Genomic DNA, 23748 nt, shown 5'->3' on the forward strand with positions numbered 1-23748 from the left:
TGTATGTGTGTGTGCATGTGTGTGTCTGTCTGTCTCCCTGCCTTTCAGATAAATAACCAGAAATTTAAAGTCACTAATTCATTTCCCCTCAAACCATGATGGTACTTTTTCTGTAAGGAGTCCTGATGCTTTCTTTTAATTTTGTTCTCTTTCCTCCTTCTCAGGGTTCAGTAAGGCCAGATCAATAGACCAGAGACGAGAGTTCTTGACCCTCTCAGAGTGAGCAAAGAGACCTTACTGGTCTTTTTACTACCCTTCCTACACACACAAGTGAATGAATGAATGAAAGACTATGCTCAATCAGAAAAAAAAACTATCACCCTATTCACTTGAAAGACAGGGCTTCAGAGAGAGAGAGAGAGGGAGAGGTCTTCCATATGCTGGTTCCCTCCCCAGATGGTTGTAAAAGCCAGGGCTGGACCAAGCCAAAGCCCGGAGCCAGAAGTCTCTCTCAGTCTCCCACATGGCTGACAGGGGCCCAGGCAATTTTGCACTTTATCTGCTGCCTTCCAGGATGCATTAGCAGGAAGCTGAATCAGAAGCAGAGCAGCCAGGACTCCAGCACTCCAGTACAGGATGCTGGCATCCCAAGCAACAGCTTAACCCACTGCACCACAAAGCTGGTCCTGATCCCACAGTTTTGAAACAGGAGCATCATTAGACAGCATCTCCTGATACCCTGAATAATACAACCCCAACACTAGGACACTTCTCATCCCCAACACTAGGACACTGGATATATGTCTGACTTATAGGCAGGGGTACAAGATAAATCTATTAGCTTGAAGGGAGACCTTTCGGTGGCACCTGTTTGAATGGACAGATCTCATTCCAGCAACTCCTTATTTTGCACCTCTAAGTACCCACCCTAAGATCCTCCTGCATACTAAGTGTGTATGTGTTGAGACATGGTGGAAATCAAAGGTCTGACCAAGTCATGCCCACCCTGGAATCCAGAGACCCCCATCTGATTGTTCTTTCCACGAGTCCCGTCCTAGTCACTGCCTCTATTTCCTGCACTTATCTCCCTCACCACATTTCCCGCCCCTTCTCTCTCCTTGAAGTGTCCAAGAGCTCAATCTAGGTTTGCAGCCTGTCAAGGGCTACAAGAGGACACAGATAATGAGAGATAAGGAATGAGACTCCTTGTTGGCCACCCTTCACAATCTGAAATTGCTTATTCGAAGAGCAGGAAGTGACTTCCTTCCTTCCCCATCATGCAAATCGAAAAGAATAGAAGAATCCACAGGAGGGGCTGACATTCACCAGGCTCTAGATTTTATTGGGGGCAGAAAGAAGTCCAAGGACAGAAACATGCACAAAGCCACAGATGGTCAAGCAAACAACAACCAAAAGCACTGTGGACACATAAGAAACAGAGACTGATCATCACTGAAAGTTCTAGAAAGGCTAAGTAAGTCCACATTGTCAGTTCTCTTTTACTTGCTTGCAGAAATGTATCATAGCAGACTATTATATACCCGGTTGTATTAGTTTGCTAGGGTTGCCATAGAAAATGCCACCAATTGGGGACTTGAACCATTGACATTTATTTGATCACAGTTTGGGCAGTTGGAAGCCCAGATCAAGGTGTTCCCAGGTCTGGTTTGTCTTGAAGCCTCTCTGCTTCGCTCACAGGATCTTTGCCTGGGCTCCCCTTCCTATAAGGACACAGCCCTGTGGGGCTAGAGCCTCGGTTTGCTTTGCTTCCTTCTGAAAGGCCGTGTCTCCAGAAGCTGTTACATTCTGAAGTGCTGGAGGTTTAGGCTTCAATGCAGGAGCTTTAAGGTAACACTATTCACTCCATCACAACAGTCATAGGAGCAAGATCAAGATTGGGACCCAAGTTCCTAACCTTAGAACATTAAGTTGCCTTCCCCTCACTTCCCTTCCTGGGCCAAGTTACCTCACAGAAGCAGAGCATGTCCAAGTTGGCAGGTGTCCTATAAGCATCTATTGCCAAACAAGGGTGCAGAGTCCTATTTGTCTTGCTCAGAGTCAGAGGGTCCAGGAGACCCCTTACTTCCCAATCTCCTGCTTTCCTAATTTGCACACCAGGGTCACTCACTACCAGGGGAACTGGGTTGCAACTGTAGGTCCCAGGATAAAGGCTTGGTCCAAGCAAGGGAGGTAGCATCGCTGGGGAGCACCCCCCACCATTCTCCCTTTGGAAAGGCTGCAGGGATGTGCTGGTTTTCAGGAATCCCCCCCACCCCCACCCAGCAGCTTACGGCAGCTGCTCATCATTTCAGCAATTTGTCCTCTGGCAAATTGAAGCCCCCAGGAGATATGATTTGGCCACATCTCCTTGGAGAATCAGACATTGGCGGTTAGGGCTCTGGGCACTTCCCCAGGGGCCACACCACAACTCTCTCCAACCACACACATGTACACACATGCAGCACACAAGCAGGCTCCAGGTCAAAGTCCATCTCTGAAACCCAGACTCCAGATTATTCCTTCTTTCACTTTCAGTTCATCTGCTTTTCTTTCTTTTCCTTTAAGATGTATGTATGTATTTAAAAGGCAGAGTCACAGAGGGAGGGAGAGAGACAAAGAGAGAGATCCTCCATCCACTGGTTCACTCCCCATATGGCAACAGCAGCCTGGGCTGGACCAAGGTGAAGACAGGAGTCAGGAGCTTCATCCAGGTCTTCCATGTGAGTGCAGGGGCCCAAGCACTTGGGCCATCCTCTGCTGCTTTCCCAGGTCATTTAACAGGGAGCTGGATCAGAAGCAGAGCAACAGGGACACAAACTGGTGCCCATATGGGATGCCAGCATTGCAGGTGATACACCACAGGAGGAGTCAGAAATAGGACACACACACACACACACACACACACGAAGAGCTTGCTGCAGAGCCTGGGACTTTGGGTGCCTCTGTCAGCTGATCACATCCAGGGTCCTTGGGGAGAGGGACCCTCAGTTTCCCTAGTTAAACCCCTGAAGCACAAGTGATGCGAATACACAGACACTGACTTCATGTAAGCCTCCGTGCGAAGCAGAGTGTAAATCAGGACCACTCAGGGAAGCTTCCCATGAGTTTTTTCTTAATAACAATGGAAAGACCTTGTCCTGTATTCCCTTCTTTAGTCAATAGGTGGAAATGAGGGACAGAGCCAAATACTTATCCCATGTCTGCATCAGCATCAGCACACACGGGCACTGAGGTCGCAGCAGCTTTACCAGTGGGAACCTCTCTAAGCCCTGAATCCGAGCAGGAGGTCCCACCCACAATCCTTATTTCAATTCCTCCATCTCTGCCTTTATTGGCTTCACTGGGCTTCATATCTTATGACTGTTCACATGTCTCTGTCTCCCCCACTTGATTGCAAACTTAAGGTTAGGGATTTTGTTTTGTACACCCAGGAAAGTGCTTGTTGCTGAAGCAGTCAATTAAGACGTGAGGTTTAAACATTTAATATAGGGGCAGGCACTGTGGATTAGCAGGTAAAGCTGCCCCCTGCAGTGCCAGCATCCCATAAGGGCTCTGCTTCAAGTCCTGGCTGCTCCACTTCTGATCCAGTTCCCTGCTATGGGAAAGCAGTAGAGATGGCCCAAGTCCTTGGGTCCCTGCATCCATGTGGGAGACCCAGAAGAAGCTCCTGGCTCCTGGCTTTGAATAAGCCCAGCTCTGGCTGTTGTGGCCATTTGGGGAATGAATAAGCAGATGGAAGACCCCTTTTTCTGTTTCTCTCTGCCTCTGTCTCTCTGTAACTCTGCCTTTCAAATAAACAAACAAATCTTTAAAAAATAAGTAAATAAACATTGAATATATATACATGTATGTATTCCAGTGATATATGTGTGTATATATATATATATCACATTGTGATTTATGTAAGTTGTTCACAGCTAGATACATTCATGTATGCGTATACCAATATATATCTATCTGTGGCCAGTGCCATGGTTCACTAGGCTAATCCTCTGCCTGCGGCACCGGCACCCCGGGTTCTAGTCCCAGTTGGGGCGCCGGATTCTGTCTCCATTGCTCCTCTTCCAGGCCAGCTCTCTGCTGTGGCCCGGGAAGGCAGTGGAGGATGCCCAAGTCCTTGGGCCCTGCACCCCATGGGAGACCAGGAGAAGCACCTGGCTCCTGACTTTGGATCGGCAGCGTGCGGGCCGTAGCAGCCATTTGGTGAGGGATGAACCAACGGAAAAAGGAAGACTTTTCTCTCTGTCTCTCTTCTCACTGTCTAACTCTGTCTGCCTATATATATATATATATATATATATATATAAACAGAATGAACTCAACTTCTACCTTCAAAGCGTTTACAAAGGGATGGATGGAGAGAGGAAAACACACCAAACAGATACAATGGCAAATAGCAATGTAATAACAATTCTTGGAAACAAAAAAAAAAACTAAAGAACAGTCTAAAATTTAGAGGGAGCTACCCAGGTGATCTCTTAGAAACATCACTCAGAAAAAACAAGGAAGATAGGAGGGAGGAAGAGTGGAAGGAAGGAAGGAAGGAAGGAAGGAAGAGAGGGAGGGAGGGGAGGAAGAGAATAAAGCAGGAAAGGAGGAAGGAAAGAAGGAAAGAGATGGAAGATGTAAGACAATTTTAGCTCTCTGTTCCTCTGATACAACAGAAATCCTTATTTCCCAATCTCCAACTTTCCTAAAGAGAAGCTGTTTCTAAAACGCGTGACCTCGATGTCGTTTAGGGACCTGGTATCTGCCGTGGGAACACCTGCTGTTTTATTAGCGGTGCTTGGGAATCCCCAGAACTGCTCCTTCGGGAGGAAAAACAGCCTCCCCGAGAACCCCAAAGCAGACACTCCAGGGCGGTGTCTCCATCCTTCAGCCCCCTCCCCTCTGCAAGGCCTGGCTTGTTTTCCTAAGCAGTGGTCAGGAATGTGCAGGGCGGGGGCAGCCTGGCCGTCAGCGCCGAGCCCAGGCAGCCCCAGTCACGGTCCCGGGCTGGCCTTTCACCCCACAGCTCTCCCGGCTGCTCTTATTAAGCAGCAAAATGTTTCAATATGTGCAGCTTTGGGGGAGGGACGGGAGAGAAAAATCGGGATATTGTTGAGAAGGAAATAGTGAATAACCCTGCCGCCCGCCAGCCCTGGTACCCCCCACGTGGGGAGATGTGGGTGATAAGTGCGCTTTCTCCTGAAATGGAATCCTGGCAATTGCCTTTTCGTCAGAAATTTCTAGAGCCCGATGGGGAAGGGGGGAGGGGATGGGCGCAGTTACTAAACACACTTTCTCTAAGAATCCAGAATCAAAACAGTCAGGGCTCTGGGTACCCAAGAATGGAAAGCTTGAGAAACCTTGGCCAGGAAGCTGTCCCCGTTTGGTTTTACAAATGGAGGCATTCCCAGGTCTACCTGTTACCTGCTACCTGTTACCTAAGAGGCAACCTTCCAAGTCCTTCTGCTGGGTCCCTGCATAGTGTTCCAGCTGGGGGCCTTGGTAGAGTGGAGAATGCAAGGTGTGAACGCTGCTGGCCTGGCCTGCCCCAGGGCACAGGCACAGAGCTCCTGAGCTGGGCGGGTCTGCAGGATGGAGAATGGCCCTGGGATTGGGCTGTGCAAAGGGCAAATATGAGCCAGACTCAGAAATTCTAGCCTCATCCAAGGCCGGCATTGAAGAAATGAGAAAAGTCCATTTGAAATGAAGAAATTCCAAATTTCCAGCAAACTCAAATTTGAGGCTCCAGCGACAGCTCCTTAGCAATGTTTTCAAAGGTTTGTGTGGATATTTAAAAACTGTTATTAAGGCATCATAATGAGGCTATTTCTGTGACATTTGCAATCCACTTTGTTCTTGCAGTGAAAACCATTCCAAAGAGGAGTATTCTTGCGGGTCGGAGATCAAGTGAGGCAAAGGAGGAACTTTTCAGTAGGAAAACCAAGGGGCTTACAAAGCAAACGAGGACTCCATACAGCAATGACTTGGGACTTTCAAAGGCTAAGCAGCAGCTTCCCCCAGGCCAGGGTCTGCAGCCTCCTGCGGGCGCCACAGAGCTGCATGTCTGTGTGATATGTGCGTGTGGTTTCTGGGGGGCCTTGGCGTTTCCCAGTAACACGGGGAGGTATCTGGAAAAGCAGCTGTGGGCAGATGGGTGGCTGTCCCATTAGAACAATTCATCAGACAGCAGTTGAAATATTGATAAGAAAACGGAAATCAAATTACAAGAAGGGAAAAGAGAGAGGAAGAGGGAGTGGGCCAGAGAGGGCTGGTGGGAGGCTGTAGCGCACACACCAGCTCCACGCCTGCAGCAGCCCACCCCCCGCCCCCCCAGGATGTGCCGGAGCTGAGGCCGCTGGTTTGCAAGCCCAAGAGGGAGAGAAAGGCAAACTTTGGCTCCAGGTGGCTAGCAGGCTTAGTCCCCCACACCACCAAAATTCCCGGAGCTCTGGGCACAAGGATCCGCACCAAGAACTACAGATCATCCTGGAGGTGCCCGGCTTAGCAGGAAAGGGTGTCCAAGGTGAGTGTCGTTTGTTTGCCGTCAGCAGGGTCCGAAGCCTCCTTCCGCCTTGCTGCCCGGCTGCCCGCTCTGGTTTGGATCTGGGAAACGCATGGGGGCGGGGGGGCTTTCGGAGGCTTCTTCTTCCTCTCCTTCTCTTCTCTCCTTTTTTTTTTTTTTCTCTCCCTCCTCTTTCTTTCCTGCCTCTTGCATTTCTTGCAAATTGCTCTCCAAATTTCAAAGACACTGGTGTTGGTGGGGAGGACTCCGGAGAGAAAGAGCTGCAAGGGGAAATCTCTGAGCGGGAGAAACGTACCTCGTCCCTGAACTTCTGTGTGTTGCGGCTTCAGGAGCCAAAAAAGCTGGAATCTGTTAGTGAGGAGAAAAGTGCTTTATCAGAAACACATTGGCTGCAGGAGAAGCTGCGCGCTGCCGGTAAAGATGGTTTCAGAGAAGGAAAGGAAGGAACAGAGACCCTGGGCTTGGCTAAGACAAGGCAGAGACACGTTCAGGCAAAGGCACCTGGCAGGATTCAGACCTACGACACCACCTACCCCTGCCACTAAAAACTGAGGACCCGGGTATAGATTTTCGGGCGTCCGAGTTGCCAAATCCGTTTTCCTTCGGAAGGGTGGGGGACTCTGGGACCTCCGGACTGCTGAGTCCCTCACCCTAACGGGAGAGTGCGGCTGCTGGGCGCCGGCTGAGTTGTGTTGGGGATGTGGGTGGGGTCAAGTCCCCAAGGGTCTGAGGGCTGGGGCCCCCCAGCGGTCCGCCCCCGCTCTTCCGCCGCCGGGCCAGGGACAAGCACTGGGCGTCCGCAGGTGCGAGACTCCCCAGATCACGGGAAAGGTGGGCGTCTCCGATGGCGAGCAGGCGAGGGTAACGAGACCGACTGCGGGAGGAGACCAAGGATGTGAGCCGGCTCTCAGTCCTCACCAGCGCCCAGCCCGAAGTTCGGGCAGAGGCGGCCGAGGAGGGGGAGGGCGCTCGGGACCTCACCAGTAGGACCTTTTTTCGCCCGACCGGGGGTGGGTGTGGGGGCAACGTAGCTCCCCAACGTCCGTCCGCAGTCTTCTCCCGCGTCTTCACCACAGAGTGACCAAGGTTTCTCCCATCCAGGCTGGTTCGCGGGCCTTCCCGACCCTTCCTCACCAACTCAGGATGTTTCAGACGGTCCCCGACACGTCGTCTTACGTCAAGGTAAGACCTGACAGCGTCTTTCAACAGGTAATGACCTCCAGCCCCTCTCACTCGCACCCAGGGCCTGTGACCCCTACCCCCGCCCCCCTGTCCCCCGGGAGAAGCGGGGAGAGGAGGTAGCGAGCCGCGCTCCGGGCGGGAGGCTGGCGGTTCAGCGGCGGAAAGGTCGTGGTTTGAGGAATATCTTTCTGGCCGTTTCTGTGGAGGAGACTGGAAGTGGGCGACTTTGGGCAAAGATGTGCGAGGGGGGCCCAGACGCGCGCCGGCGAAGGGTAGCCGCGGGCGCAGCGCTCCGCGCGGCTGGCGCACCACGGGGTCCCCAGCGCTCAGGGTGTGCGCGGGTGCGCCAGTGCGCGTGCGGTTGTGAGAGAGGCGCGGGCGCCACGCGCTCCTCCCACGGTCTGGACACTCGCTGCCTCAGCCCCCAAGCTCGCGTTCCACGGCCCGCCCGCCCCCCGAAAAAGCAGATTGCTGTATTTGACCCCACACCGGAGAGGTTTTTTTTTTTTTTCTTTTCCACAACAGTTCCCAAGAATGTAAACAAACCGAGACTGGGACATCTGGGTTACACGTTTAATGAAAATCCGCTGGCGGGGCGGGGCGGGGCGGGGCGGGGCAGGGCAGGGAGCGCGCACCGGGCGACCCTGCCCAGGATGGTGACGGCGGCGAGGTCCTTGCGCAGCTCTGCCCGAGCCGCCCTGGGAGGAGGAAGTGCTCGCGTTGGTGCTACAAAGAAACCCCGACAGCCTGCCAATCTCGGGCTTGAGGCTCCGCCCTGGAGCCCCGCCTCCACCAGGACCCCGCCCCTTGCGCCCTAGGGGTCCGAGGAATGCCAAGGCGGCGCCTGGGCCTCTCCATCTCACCTGGATGGGGCGCGCGTGCTGGGGGCTTTTTCCGTGAGCGCCAGCTCTGCGTGCAACCCTACTCTGATCGCTCTGAAGAGTAACCTGGCGCGCGGACGTACCTTCCCAACCCCTCCCTGAGATCTGAAGGAGTCTGTGGTTGGCACTTCAGGGCTGGGGAGGCCGCATCCTGCTGGCTTGGCCCGGGAGAGATGCTTAAAGGACGACGATTCAGTGAACGAAGGAATGAATGAATGCATAGAAACGAGTCAATCAATGCATCAGTAATCGGTGGGTGGACGGAGCCACCCCTGGCTCCCGGGAGGTTCCAGAGCCCGCGGGGAAAGGACAACACGCACGGGTTCGCTGTCCGGTTCTCCGGAGATGCTGGAGAAGCTACAACCCCCCCCCCCCCCGCTGCCACCACAGCTCCCACTTCCCAGCTCTGCCCTAAGGACTGTCATTGGCACCTGGGCAGCGAGTTTGGGTGCCTCCTACTCACATAGACCCCGGAGGGCACTCACTGCGGAGACCCAGAGCCCAGGTCTAGGATGAGGAACCTGGGAGTGGCAAGTGGGAGCCCAGGAGCTGGAGGCAGGCCAAGGGTCAGGGAGAAAACAAACCAGTCCCGGAGAGCAGAAGGGACCAGCCTGGGGTACAGGAGGCTGCCAGAGCAGCCCTCGCCGCAGGAGCTCTTTCAAGGGGGAAAAAATGGATTTTTCAGCAGCCACAAAGTTTGTATTGTTGCACAAAGGGGTGCATTGATGAGGCGAAAGGTCTGCATGGCAGAGACAATCTTGGGTCTGTTCCGCCGACCATTTGCCAGAGGGGCACACACTGACTGCCAAGCCCCAGCCATTCCCTGTCAGGCATGCAGCTCTGGGGTTGTTGACAAACACAGCGGGCTCTGAGGGATCAAGGGTGCCCATTCCACAGCCTCGGGATCTGAACCAGGCCCACAGAGAACTCAGGGGTTGGGGGGAGCCCAGGGAGAGGATGAGGTGGGAAAGGAAGCTATGCCATTAACAGGCAGCCCTTATCCTGGCCAGGGTGGTGGATGGAGTCCTTAATACAAATGAAGATTCTAGAAGGCAGTGCTTGTAGAAGATGAGAAAGAGGCATTGACAGGTCAAGTGATAGAGCTTGTGCGGGGCAGAGTCAAGAGGCGGTTAATGAGGCCCAAGTTCTGAGGACCACCACGGCAAGTTCCAGACACGTCTCCCTGCAGCAGTGCGTTGGACCAATCTTGTGACAGTGCAGAGGGAGCACCAGCGGGGTTGAGTGCAGAGCTAGCATGAAACCTGGGGAGTCTGATCCCCAACCAGGAAGTTCAAACGCTGCGTTCCTCACGGGAACTGGGAGGCGAGGGAGCCGAAGCGGGGTAATGCCGACCCGTCGCTGCGGCGTGCCAGAGGCAAGTTGTGCGGCGCTCGCGGGCGCATCCTTGGAAGCTCCTCAGCCGCTGGTAGGGTCCTCCCATTTCCCTTTGTGGGCGTCTCCCCAGACGCTCGCCCACCTACCACCCTGCGGATTCGGCCCACGCTTCATCCTAGGGCAGACGTCCGCCCCCGGAAGAAAGGTGTCTGCTAAACCCGGAGCGCGCACAGCGACCGGGCCCAGAGCCAGTATCTCGCCAGCCGGTCCTGAAGCCATTTTTCAAGGACCCAGGTCTGTACTCGGTATGCAGATTGTCTGGGACGGCTGGGAGGAGGGAGCTGACGGAGGCTGAAGAAGCTGGACGCCCCCGCCTCCCCCAACGTCCCCTTTTCGGCGCCGCCACCCGGTGAGGGTCCGGGCACCTGGCCGGTCTCCACCTCTTGTCAGTCTGCGCTCTCTGGTCAGCCTCGGGGTCCCTTGGGGTTTCCCCATCGACGCCGCGTGGTCTGGGGGCCCGGCCCGAGAGCGCCTGAGGCTGGGGGCGCGGAGACCCTCCCCCTCGCGGGGCCCTCCCGCCGCCGAGGCCTCCCACGTAGCGTTCTGAACCCGCTGGGCGCTAAGGCAAGAAGGAGCGTGGGGAGCGCGCAGGGCGAGCAGAGGCTCTAAATCTTCCTTCAATCTGTGAGTGGATGAAGTCTGAGAAACAAATTCAAAGCAGGCGCGCCTGCAGAGCCTTCCTGCAGAAATACTCCCCGGCATTCAAGCGCATCCAGGGGCGGCCCGAGCTGCCTTGTTTGGCTAAGGTCAGACGAGACTCGGGTTCTCCAATAAAAATAAATCTCAAATTAATTATGGCCTCGAGCGAGAGGCCAGACACTTGAAGCTGCAGTTGTGCAGTCTGGAGTTTTGCCGCTCGCTCGCCCGCCCCCGCTCCTCCCGCCCTCCTCGCCCCCCTCTCCCCTCCCCCTCTCCCCCCTCCCCGCCAGCTCGGATACCCTGGGCAGCCTTGCTGGGCCGAAGAGGGAGAGGGGGCCGGAGCGGGAGGGATCCGCCCGAGACGCTGTGCCAGGCCTGGCATCCCTCGGAGTTTCAAGTGACCGAAGCGCCCCGGAGTCCCGAGACACCCCAGGGACCCGGCTCCCGCTGTCGCGCCCTCCCACCCCCAACCCGGGCAAGGACCAAAGCAGCTCGGGAAAGCCGCGCCTGCAAAGTCTTGACCCGGTCAAAAGGGCTGACATTGAGCGAGCCAAGACACGTTTCGCCCCGCCGCTCCCCTCCCGGGGGAAGCAGCACTTCCGCATCTTTGAAAATACTGTCAAGTGCGAACGGTGCGAGGCAAGACAGCTCGCCGCTTTCCAATGAAAGTGCTCCAAATCCAATTCTTCCCTGAATATCCGCCCGCGTGCGCGCTTTAGAAATGTGCCATGCACTGTTTTGTTGTAGGAGTATTTAAAAAAAAAAAAAACGAGTTGGTAGTTTTTGTTTTAAATGCTCAGCCAGGGCTTCCTTGGCTGTGTTTTCCCCGAGTTGAAAGCCAGAGCTGGGCGGATGGAATGGGGCCCGATGGTACCCGTAGCAGCTCCTGGGCACCAGCCCTGCCCAGTCTGGGAAAGGGAAGGGTGAGCCAGGAAAGAGGGTGTGTGCCAGTGTGTGGGCTCCGGGCTAGGCCTGGAGACCAGGGAGGGGCAGCATGGAGAGAGAGAAAGGGATGCAGGGGAGAGGAAAGAAGGGGGTGAGGAGGAAAAGGGAAGCCCCCCCCCCCAGGACAAGACAGCTTCCCTTTGCAGCAGGCCTCACGCAGACTCTGTATCAATTTGTCTCAATGCAAACATTCGAAATATTCTCTTTGGCTGCTAGTGAAAACATTGTGAGCTGCCAGGATCAAACCATCTTTCCAGCTGTCCAGTGGTAACCACATGAAACAGGACCGGCTTGTTTACTGTTGTGTTTGCTTCGGGCTGTTCCCCTGTTCAGGATTTCAAAAAGCAGCAGCAGCGAAGTTGAACACCAAACCCAAGTTACATTAGATGGGGCACACTTGCCCACCAGCATGTCAGCACTGGGCGGAGAGAGTCTGACAGCCAAACTGAGGGACGCACAGAGCTTGATGCCGGGGGTGTGTATGGGGGGGGGGTGGCTTCTGGCTTCTTTCTGGGTGGAGACCCCTGTGCAGGGGCAGGACCGCTCTGCAGCAGTGTCAGCTGAGAGTCACAAAGATTCAAGCAATGGTGTCTATGTCGTCATCTTCCCCATCGTGAAATTGCCCTGGCTTTGGTTTTACACGCTGAAACAGAAAGTGCTATAGGGTTCCAACAGCTAGCACAGCAGAGCAAGTCTCATCCCAATCCAGTTTCATACCAGAGCACCTCCAGTGGGAGAGGCATATAGTGCCAAGAGGAGTTGGGGGTGAGGGGCAAGTCCAGGGCTGTTGTAGTGACTACCGATTGGTCATTTGTGGGGCCAACAGGAGTTGGAAAAAGCAACCTAACAATCGTGTTTGCCACAGAGGTGCTTTCTAAAGAGCTAGGAGGGTGTGTGTGTGTGTGTGTGTGTGTGAAGGGGGTAGTTCCCACTTGTTGGGGGGCCTGTGATGCGCCTCTGTGCCCAGCACCAAGAAGGGGGCCTCTTTCTGCTGGAGCTGTTGTCCTTTTTGGCTGTGAAAGAGGAGCAATGTGGCTAAGGGTGCCAGGTCTCCCCACACCCTCCTGAACACCCAGTTGTCGTTTGAAGGTCGGTGGAGTCTGGGCTGAAAAGGAAACAATTTGGGGTTTGAAAGGATGTAATTCATTCTTCTTTTCCCTTTAACCTCTTTCCTCTCTGGAAAGCATGTGGAAACGCTGAAGGGAAGAGCAGGAGGGCGGGAGGCCGGCTGCGGGGAAGAAAGGGTTAAGCCTGATTTCTTTTAATTGAGCTCCAGAACTGGTGGCCCCAGGCAAAGGGGGGGGGGGAGGACTGACCCCGCTAGCGGTAACCAGATGTGGCGGTCCCAGGGGAGCCCCGTAGCAGACCCCTGGATTGAGAAGCAGACAGGAGAGGGGGGAGTCGGCCAGCCCCCATCCCACCATCCACCACCCCCCACTCCCACATTGAGTCTCAATTGCTGGCAGGCTGCACCCGCTACTCCAGGTCTAGTCACGTTCAGACCCGTGTCTATAGTCAAACCCCAAATTGGAGCTGAATTGATGAGACTAATTTTGAGAGGGGGAGGAGGGAGGGATGGAGGGAGGCGAGCGAGCTCTCTGGGCTCAATTGCTCCTGAAGAAATAAAGAATTAATAAGTCACCTTTTTCGCCGCCGTGGACACCCTGTTGAATATTTTTTTTTTCTTTCCAATTCATTCGGATCTCCTCTGGAATTTTTTTTTTTCCTCTTTTCCCGTGCGGACTCTTAAATAAAAGTGGGAAAGTCCAAAGCGTGGTCTGGAGAGCGTGGACAAGGTAACCTGTCGTGGAGATCGGGGAGATCGGTGTCAGGCCGAGAGCGCCAGGACCCCAGAGGCTGCCCGAGTTGGGGCGCGCGGCGGCACAGCGGCGGGACAGGGAGGCTCCGGGTGGGCCGGACCAAGAGCAGGGCCGAGGGGAGGCCGATCTCGCGGCCGGGTGCGGATGCCAGTGCGGAGCGTGCAGTCTGGGTCGGTGCCGCGCCGTGGCGGGGTGCGCTACGGGGACCCGCTGGCTAGCCGTAGCGTCAGCTCCTTGGGGGGCCGGGGTGGAATCGGAAGGACGCTGTGACCCGGGAGTCTGGGCTTGGGCCGTCGAGTCCGGGTAAGCGCGAGGGGTTTGACCCTCCCACCCCCAAAAGCTGCCGATAGGCGACAGAGGGTGCCGTGGGTCCGTTCTCTCCGCGGGCGCCGGGAGCCCAGCACCGAGGCGCGGCGGCGCTCGGAGGGTGCCCCTCCGCTAACAATGCGCTGCGAGTGGAGCCGCGCCCCCGACGGCGCGGGGCAGTCCCGAACCGCTCCGAATCCGCGCCGAAGAGTGGTTGAGCTTCTCGGCGAATCCGCTGCATCTCCGCAGGCGAGGGCCCGAGTGGAAAAAGTTCCACCGGGTGCACTTTCCAGCGGTTGGTTTGCCTCGGTCTGCGTCCGGCTCTTCCCAGGCAGCAGGCGCCAGGTTATCCCCAGTCCGGGTAAACCCTCTGCCGACTCCCCCCCCCCCCCCTCCAAAGTTTGACTCCGGCTGGAAAAAGCATTAATGAACGTATCTGTGGGAAGAAACGGAAAGTGAATGAGTCAGGAGGGCCACCTTCGGCCAACGGCCCCGGGAAAGGAAAAAGGCCAAAAGGCATTTGGCCTTGGATTTGGGGGGGAAGGTGATGGGGCGGGGGGTTGCAGACGGCAGGAATCCGCGCGCTGGCGCGGGGCGTGGACCCCGTCATTGTTCCCGGCCAGCTCTTATCTCCCAGGAGCAAGTATCCTGTGTGCGCAGTGTGTGAAAGTGTTGGGCATCTCCGCTATATTTATATAGTGTGTGATGCGAAAAGCAGGACCGGGCGGCGAGAGGAGGAAGAGGGGGTGTGGGGGTGGGAAGACGAAGGCGAGCAGAGAAGAGAGGAGAGTGCGAGGAGAGAGAGAGAGAGAGAGAGAGAGAGAGAGAGAGAGAGAGAGAGATAGGACTTCCTCCCCGATTCGCAAAGTGAAGTCACTTCCCAAAATTAGCTGAAAAAAAGTTTCATCCGGTTAACTGTCTCTTTTTCGCTCCGCTACAACAACAAACGTGCACAGGGGAGCGAGGGCAGGGCGCTCGCAGGGGGCACTCGGGGAGGGCCCAGGGCGCCAGGGAGGCCGCGCTGGGCTAATCCGAAGGGGCTGCGAGGTCAGGCTGTAACCGGGTCAATGTGTGGAATATTGGGGGGCTCGGCTGCAGACTTGGCCAAATGGACGGGACTATTAAGGTAAGCGGCGGGCACTGGGCGGCGGGGCGGCGGGGGCGCGGGGCGCGGGGTGCCGGGGTCCCGGAAGACGTGGCGGCTTTCCCTTCCTTCCGCGCCCCCGGCTTCGCGCCGTCTCGTTCGGCGCAAGTAGGGGTGGCGGGTCGGACTCTCGGGGAGACCGGCCAGGCTCCCCAGCGAGGGCGATCTTCCTCGCACCCCCTGCCCCCGAGGTGGAGCCCGACCCTCTCCCACTGTGCTGCCGGCTGGGCTGCGGCAGGGGGGCGGCGTGAAATCCGGGGACCTGGAGCGCGTATCGGAGTCTGGGGCTGGAGCCCTGGGTCCGGGGCCACCGCTCCCACCCGGCCACCAGGGCGCCCCGGCCTCGGCGCTGGGCACTCGCCTGGCGGCCGGCTCCGTCTCGCCAGAGGCCGAACGCGGTGGGGGCGGGGGCTGCAGGACCGAGCTCGGGTCCCTGCCCGGTGGGCCCTGGCGCGGGTACGCGGATTGGCTGCGCGAGGACAGGGGTGCGAGGGAGAGCGTCCGGGGTCTGTCTGAGCGGACTCTTCCAGATGGAAGCCCCTGTTTACATATCAGCACAGACTGGTTTCCCTTCCCTCTCGGTCCTTCTGTGGCCGGCTCCCCGGTACTAATCGGCCGGCCTCGTTGTTTCTCCGGCTTAGAATCTGCTTCCCAGCCTCGGTCCGCGCAGCTCCGGGGCGCCCCGGCCCTCCGCGTTTCAAAGAGGGGCCCGAGCCCTTCGGAGCCGCTCCGGCTGCCTCGCCTGTCCTCCCAGCCCCGCCGCCACGCCGGAGGCTGCGTTTGCAAAGTGCAACCGGGAGGGCCGGGGAGGCTGTGGGTTCCGAGTCGCGCTTGGGAAGGGTGACTGCTGCTCCCTCTGAAAGGGGGAAGTGGGAGCGAGGAGCAGAGAGGAGGGACACCCCCTAATAGGACTGGCCTTAGAGGACCTGGGGGAATGAATGGGACCCGAGTTAACCGGGAGGCCGCCGCGCCTCGCCAAGCAAGGGCTTGTCTGGAAAAACTATTAGGCTGGTGAGGTGGGGACTGGCAGGGCGCGCCATTCCCCGGAACCCAAACGAGCTAACTCCCCATTCAGAGCTGAGTGAGAGGAGGCTGAGATAGATGCCGGGCTCAGAGGATTCGAGAGATTTTTATCAACTGGGTGGGGTGGTGGTTTTTATTTTCTAAGTTGTGTGTGTGTGTGTGTGTGTGTGTGTGTGTGTGTCTGAAAGTTTGAAATATGCTGACTTGGGTGGAAGGCACCAACCAAAGCGACTTGAAAATCTGGAGATGAGATGACTGATTGTAACGGGGAGTAAGAGCCGGGGTTCCTCAATCTTAAAGGGAGTGGGTAAGAGAGGATGCCTCTGTAGACCTGCAAGGAGGGGTCCCTGGGCCACCTCTGCCTGTTTCTCTGCTTGCTGGTGGTGTGTGCACGCAGGTGGCTCTGGATCCCCAGGCTTCATAACGACAGGTTCCGCTCTAGAAAGCTGGCCCTGGCTCCATTCAGGATCCTTGGCACTTACCCCCCTACCCCATTGCCCCTTCTGATGGGGGAGGGTGGTAAGATAGTTCCAGGATCTTGATGTGGACACCCTAAGGAGAAGTGAAGCAATAGCTCCACACTGCTCAGACCTCTATGCATAGGCCCTGAGCAGAGAGGGAGGAAGCTGTGGTCTGTGTACCCAGGATGTGCTAACCCTTCAGATGCACACAGGGATTGGCAGGGCAAGCGGCGAGGAAGCCTCAGACCAACTGTTCTTCATGCCAAAGAGGAGAGCAAAGGTCCCCCTTTCTCGTGTGGGTGGTGGGAGCCTGGGAGCCTCTCCCAGACCTTCCCATGAGCACTCTAGTCTGTCACCTGAGTTCCTTGGCGACACAGAGGCACTCCCGGCTCCCAAAGCAGTGGCTTTGCACACCCGAAGTTCTGAAGGCATCAGTCTCTAGCTTATCCTTGGGTATTTAAATTGTGTGGAAGCCACAGTTTCCTGTTCATGTGTGACCTTCGGATCTTGGGGTTTCCAGATCCCACTCCCACATTGGTTTAAATACTGTGCCTGGAGAAGAGAGTGGATCAGGAGTGTGGCCAGCTGACTTCTGCTGTCCATGTAGAAAATGCACAGTCCAGTGCGCATGTCTAAGCTTCCTAGTCTCTGTAAACAAAACGGTGGGACTAAGTTACCTCTACAATAGTGTATTTCCAATCTTCTGTATGCCTAACATGTCGCGATCATGGGCTCTCACCTACACGGGCACTAAATGCTGTGTTATGCTGGTAGAGGTCTGGAGACTACAGGTCAGGTCTAACATGTAGACACAAATCCAGAATGTGCACTTCCGGTTTGAACACCCGAAGACAAAATCAGCTGTGAATGATTCTAGCATGAGATCTGATGCACCTGCATATTTCTTCCTCAAATACAGGCATTTCTGCATGTAAAAATGCCTGCCGGTCTTAGTGCTCAGAAGGTATTTTGTCCAGGATCTCAGGAAGTCTGGGTTTCTTCACAGAGGCCCTTTATTTTGGTGCATCATTTGAGCAACTCCATGTGATAATGAAACCCTTACTTGTTGTCTTTGGTATAATAAGTCCTCCCAAGTTGTGAGTTGTGTCCTCTTCTGTCTTCCAAGAATGTCCCCTGGGGAGGCTCTGAGCACCCCCTCCCCCATTTGCAGGAGCCATGCTGCTCTTCTTTTGCCACATACAAGATAGCTGCAATATTGAACAACAGTCTGCCCCACCCCTGTTCCCCACAGTGATACTATCAGTGTTGAAAAACACGTGGTACTGCTTGCTGCTTTAAGAAATGACCTGGTTTCAAAAAACATATCTTAGCACTAGACCTGCTTCCATCAAACCCAGTAATGTGCTGTATGGAAGCTTGGTCCACAGCAGGTGCTGCCTTAATGACGGAGAATCATCACTGAAGATGCAGAGGTGGGGAATGAGATTGGGATATGGCAACTGAACAGCAAACTTGGAGTCAGAAGACATGGGTTCATTCTCAGCTCTGCTGTTTACTTGCTGTGTGCTTTAGAGCCTTGAGTCTCAATTTCTTCACGTTTAAAAGGAGGCCAAGGCACTTCCTTGCTACAAGCCACAGTAAGGACTGAACAGAGTCTGCTGCCTCAGCCAGATTCTCATTAGCTGAACTCCTTTGGGATAAGGCTTGTGAGGACTGACCAGTCAGAAAATTGGATCACAGGTCTGGATTTATCATAACGCATTATCTGTTAATTCCAGAAGTTATTTATGAGGTGTCTATTATAAGTGTCCTTCAACAAAGGTTCACGAAAAATAGAATTAAAAGGTAAGTTTATTAGAGTGCAAAAATGTTGAAATCCATGCACAGGAGAGGTCTTTCAACAGTTTTTGGAAATGCATTTAATGAAAAACTATACATGGGTTTCACATTTTTGTATCAAAATAAACTTATGTTTTAATGCCATTTCCCATGACGTGTTTGAAGTACCCTGCCTGGTGTATTCCAAGGTTTTGCCTTGTGTATTGAGGATAGAACAGGGCGCATCACTGTAGTGGAGGTGGCAGACACATTCAGCAGAGAATGTCGTCTACGCCCAGTGCTGATACGTGAAGTGCAGCAAAGCAGACGAGGTGGAGAGCGATGCGGCTGGGCCAGTCAGGATGGTCAAGGAAAATGCCTTTCGTGGTCACAGTTGAGCCAAGCTACCAGCCACTCTTATCCTTTACGTTGGAGAAGTAGAACAGGACACAACCAACAGATGATGGCAGTGCAAAAGGGGAAGAAAGGCGGGGGTGACTGCAGCTCTAGGAGCCAGTGGAGTATGAAGAAGCATGCAGGCCTGGGAGACAGTGACGGGCAGGGCAGGGAAGCTGTGACCGAGACCTGGGGAAGAGACAGTGGGTAGCAGCACAGGAGACCAGAGACTGTGCTGCTGTCCCCAGACTGCCTTCAGCCTCTTCACATGGCCCACACTCAGGAGGATCCGGGCAAGGTGGGCTCTATCAGACAGTTGATCGGGTCCCTGCTTTGTGTGTGAATAGTTCCTACAAAAAATGCTCCCTTCCACTTCGGCTCCTGCTCAAATTTGAATTGACAGTAGGCTTGCCGTTTTAGACCCTTTGAGCTTGACATTCTCACTTAGAGGGTGCGCCCAGGGGTTAAATGAATTGTCCGAGATTACAACGCTGATTGCTGGTTGAGTCAGGATGACAGTTCAGGGTTCTGAACTCATAGGCCTCTGTTCTTTCCATTATTCCCAGAACATGTCATTTGCTTTTGTTATGTCGTTATGAATCGTAGAATCCTGGAAGCAGTGTGCACGTGTATGTGTGTGAGAGAAAGACAGAGACAGAAAGAGAAGTCTTTAAAAGAAAAATCATGAAGCATCTGGCACTTTGAACTAAAGACTCTTCTGTTATTTAATGAATGATATATTATCATCATCTTGAATTATTTCCTTACTTAAAGAAAACACAAAACCCCAATTTTCAGGTAGGATTTTTACACAACTGTTGGCCAAAATGAATCCTTTTCCTGTAGACAAAGTAAAGAAAGTCGCCATTATTGAGGAGCAACCAAAAGTGTATTATTTTATTAAATGACCAATTCCCTCTAAAGGTTATGGGCAGGTGGACTGAGTTCTTATTTCAACTATTTTAATAATTGAATATTTGACTATTTAAATAAATGTATTTTATTTAATGTATTAGCTGTATTAGAACATATCTTGTGGGTTCATTTTCCCGACTGTGCAGTAAGTAGGTCTTTAAAAAAATTTTAGTTGTGTTTATTATTATTATTATTATCACCATCATTAGAGAGAGAGAGAGATTTCCCATCTATTGGTTCGTCACCCAAATGCCCATAACCTTCAAGGCTGGGCCAGGCCAAAGCCAGCAGTTAGGAACTCAATCCGAGTCTCCCATGTGAGTTGCAGGGACTCAACCACTTGGGCCATCACCATTCTGCTTCCCAGAATGGGCATCAGCAGGAAGCTGGAATTAGAAGCTGAGCTGCAACTTGAACCCAGGCACTGCACTAGGCGATGCAGCCATCTCAAACACCCACTTCAGTAATTTGGTCTTTGATAACAACCGCATTACAGGTAATTTAGGATTTGGATGCCTCTCTTTGTCTGGGGTTACCTAGTTAACATTGGATTTAAAGCATTGTTTACTTATACCAAGCCTATTTTACTAGAAATCTAGCATTGGTCTAATGCCGGAATGTTTAGCTGGTGTCAGCAGAAAGAAAAGACAGAGAGGCGGGCAGGGAGCAGAAAAAAGGAAGGGATGGAGGAAGAGAGGAGGGAGTGAGGAAACAATTTTATGGTGATGAGCCACCAGGCAAGATTTCTAGTAGACTGAGATCTCTATCTTACCTCAAACTCCAGAAAATTCCCCCAAATTGTAAGTCAGTGTATCAGTCATTGGCAAACTCCTAGTTTTCTCTGGGAGAAAAATCTCATTCCACTGAAGCTTGATACAGAGCTTTTCAGATTAGAGATCAGCTATTTTGAGTTAAATGGAAACTGTACTATTTTCTTTCATTTTAGACAACTTGCTGCATAGTGTAGATATAGAATAATGTTTTTGTTTTGTTTTGAATAGCATGACTTTCTTTGCCCTGCAGTTAAAACAATCTATCTTTTGTGTATTGTTTTGTAACAAATTGAATAAGCCAAAGGACAAAAATGTGTATACACACACACAGACACATACACGTGTGTAGGCAAACACACATACACACACCCTCAAAACCTTCAACCAACCATACTAGCGTTTTTAGTAATCTTGGAGCTAGGCAGGTGTCTTTTCCTCGGCAACAGACTACACCTTGTTTCATTTTCTGTTGCACGAGTGATTTCGTGTCGGTAGTGTTCGTCCCATTCATGTGTTAGTTCGTCAGTGGATGGTATTACTAGGTGATGTCCTTCTTGGTATTGCAGTTCTGCTGCTGAGCTGGTAGATTGACCGAGTGCCTATGCATTTTGAGATGTTGCTCCAGAGGCAGAGGATAGGAGTATCTGTCACTTGTAGGGCTACTGCTTCATACGTTTGCAGAATTATGTAACTAGTGGAGTGATCCTTTACTGTGCTAGCAAGGTGGCCATGTGGAGGATCTAGAACCTCAGCCTCATGGGCATCACAAAATGACTGGCTATAGTAGTGTAATCCCACCACTGTTATGCAGGAGCTGAACTAGGCCTCTAAGTTCTGTGAAGACGGACCACCACCCACGCCAGAAGGGCTGCTGCCTGGCAAAGCCAGCCAAGGATAAGCCACGTCTCTGTGCCAGCAGCACACAGTAGGTGTTAACAATAGCCCCAAGAAAGGAGAGGGCACTTTGAACTAGAAAGACAGACAAAGACCTAATAGTCATATTTATTAGCCCCTCTGCTGTTTGCCAAGCACTCTGACATATATGTTTGCATATCCTCCTCGCAACAGTCCTCTGAGAAGCAATGCCATCACATCTCCAGCTTCTATGAAAGAAAAGAAATCAAAGGTCAGGCAACTTGTCCAAGATTATAGCTAAGAGGTGACAAAGCTGAATTTCAAGCCTGGCATTTCTGATTCTAGAATACCTGCTTTTTCTATATATGTTAGCCATCTGCATCTTTTTTTTTTTTTAAAGATTTATTGTTTACTTGAAAGTCAGAGTTAAACAGAGAGAGAAGGAGAGGCAGAGAGAGAGAGAGAGAGAGAGAGAGATCTTTTATCCAATGGTTCATTCCCCAGTTGGTGGAGCTGCGCCAATCTGAAACCAGGAGCCAGGAGCTTCTTCTGGGTCTCCCACCTGGGTGCAGGGGCCCAAGGGCCTGGGCCATCTTCCATATTCTACTGCTTTCCCAGGCCATAGCAGAGAGCTTGATTGGAAGTGGAACAGCCAGGACTCGAACCAGCGCCCATATGGGATGCTGGCACTGCAGACGGCAGCTTTACCTGTTATGCTACAGTGCTGGCCCCAGCCACCTGCCTCTTGGCACAGCTCATCTGAAACTTGGCCTTGAAGGACAGGTAGGAGTTGCACAGGACTAAAGGTCAAGAGTGGGATACTTGGTGGTGGTGGAGGGGTGCATGTGAGCTCAGGGTGAGAATGGAAAGACTGAGTGGAATTAGATGATGAAGGGCCATAAAAACCATCACTAAGAGTTTTGGTCTTGTAAAATATATAGAAAAGAGGGACCCAACATTTGGAATAGAGGGATGATCTACAGAGCTGTCCAAATCTCCTAGGGGCTGAGTCCTTCCTGTGTTGATGTCTCTAGGACATGGAGATGGGAGTGACTACACCACGTTTCAGAGGCCACACAAGAAGTTTGCAGCAGTCAGGAGCAGAGAACTGGCTTATTAAATATGACAGCGAGGAGGGAGGAGATCCGCTGTTTCACCAGACCTCATAAAAACACAATTCTCCTTTTCACCCCTTCACTTGTGCTCTGTTGGTCAGTGTTCCGGGGTCCCACCCCGTGCTGTCTCTTCACTGGGTCCGTCTATGCTGGGCTACCGCATCAGTTCTTTTTGAGAATGAGTCAGCAAAGGAAAACGTTGTTTCCCTGAAACTCAAATCAGATTTCTGTAGAAATTCAAACGGGTCTGACATTCTGTCACAGGTCAACTGGGCCGATGACTTGCTGATTTTTCACCCAAGCGAGCCAAAGACTCAAGAAAGAGCAGAGACAGCATGTTCAGATGCACCTTCAGATACTTCCAGTCCACTTTTTGGCAGCTTCAAAATTGCCCATAGCTCCAGAAATGAACCAAAACACTGAAGTACTTAAGAGTGCTCATCTTCAGGGAAACAGTGCATCTGCCCTTTAGTTAATGATCAAAATCTCAGAGTATGCCATTTTCTCAAACCACCTGGAAGAGAATGCACAGTTGAACACTGAGATGCTTTCTCAAGATCGGGGCTCATTGGTCCAGCCAGTGCTGTGTGTCTGAAGTAATCAAAGACCTTGTGTCCTATCTCAGTGCGCACACACACAATTACAGGTGCCATGAAAGCTTTCACCCTGGATTTCTAGACATATGTGGGATTTGCATGTCTACGGAAATCTAACATTCTGGTAGCAGAATTTTGGGCCCTAAATATGTGGGTATTCATTGATTTTGCCTAAGAAGAACTCCAAGAGTGAACTATTTTGCAGTGCTGTTTGTGCAGCAGAAGTGTGAAGTCTATCATTCTTACTAAGCTTCTGAGTGGCCATTAATGCTGTTAGAATCTATGGACAAGTATCCATTCAGGTTGAAATTTTTAAGTCTGCTGAGTCAGTTTTCCTTTTAACATTTACCATTTAATTCATACTCATCCCTTTATTTGTCCACCCCAAAGCTGAATAATATCACCAGTGACAGCACCCAACAGAGCATCCACATAGGGGACTAAGAACAAATGTCTGTACTGTTTCTTCCAGGTTTTTAAGAGAGTGGAGGTTTCTTAGCTTGCTGGCTTTTAAGCTTTGGCTATTAGAGTTTCCGAAAGAAGCACTACCTACTGGGAGAATCTCTCTTTGTGACTTCTAATTATAGGGATGGCTTCGTACGTTTTCCTGAAAGTGACAACTCCTTTATAGTCTCCATCTCCTTGTCACCCCTGGTGATGTTAGCCTGTTATACGGATATTTTTGGAAAGCCAGGACTTTGGCCAAGGAGACCCCTTTGTATTTTTCTCCTTTTCCCAGTGTTGGTTCTTCTATTTATAAATTATCGTAGGGAAAAATACCATAAGTAAAGCAGAAAGATAGTGATAAATTGAGAAAGAGTACTTCTCGTACGTAAGACAAAGGGAAAATGTTTTATTGTACAAAGACTACTTATAAATCAATGAAAAAAGAATGGCTCAACAGAAAAGAGGCAAAGGTGCTATGAATAGAAGATGCTAGAAAAAGAAATAGAATGGACATATGAAAAGAATCTCAAATATTTTGATTAAGATATCCCAATGAAAATAAAGGAATTCCAACGTCTGTGACCATGGAGGACAATAAAGATTAAAACAGCACAGCCGTGCCCAC

General features: G+C 52.5%; 2 protein-coding genes across 14 annotated transcripts in view; one reads left to right on the forward strand and one right to left on the reverse strand.

Annotated features, from left to right (window-relative positions):
• The first annotated feature begins 6297 nt into the window (after positions 1-6297).
• Positions 6298-23748, forward strand: part of FLI1 (Fli-1 proto-oncogene, ETS transcription factor) — a 142840-nt gene continuing 125389 nt past the window's right edge. Inside the window, exons 1-2 of one of the 13 annotated variants that reach the window (XM_051847967.2) lie at positions 6298-6451; positions 7553-7633. In XM_051847967.2, the coding sequence (XP_051703927.1) occupies positions 7595-7633 (39 nt within the window). In that variant the 5' untranslated portion in view covers positions 6298-6451; positions 7553-7594. Of the gene's footprint in view, positions 6452-7087; positions 7347-7552; positions 7661-13462; positions 13617-13775; positions 13981-14341; positions 14746-23748 lie in introns of those variants that run through there. The other 12 variants (XM_051847958.2, XM_070048312.1, XM_051847969.2 and 9 more) reach the window with 12 other exon arrangements.
• LOC108176804 (uncharacterized) lies at positions 11285-14229 on the reverse strand. The gene is made up of 3 exons (XM_070067039.1): positions 14188-14229; positions 13136-13751; positions 11285-12598 (listed from the first exon to the last, which is right to left on the reverse strand). Exons 1-3 carry the CDS (start codon positions 14227-14229, stop codon positions 12189-12191), a joined length of 1068 nt encoding a protein of 355 aa, XP_069923140.1. The 3' UTR covers positions 11285-12188.

The sequence above is a fragment of the Oryctolagus cuniculus genome, chromosome 1, assembly GCF_964237555.1.
Source record: "Oryctolagus cuniculus chromosome 1, mOryCun1.1, whole genome shotgun sequence".
NCBI classification, from domain to species: domain Eukaryota; kingdom Metazoa; phylum Chordata; class Mammalia; order Lagomorpha; family Leporidae; genus Oryctolagus; species Oryctolagus cuniculus.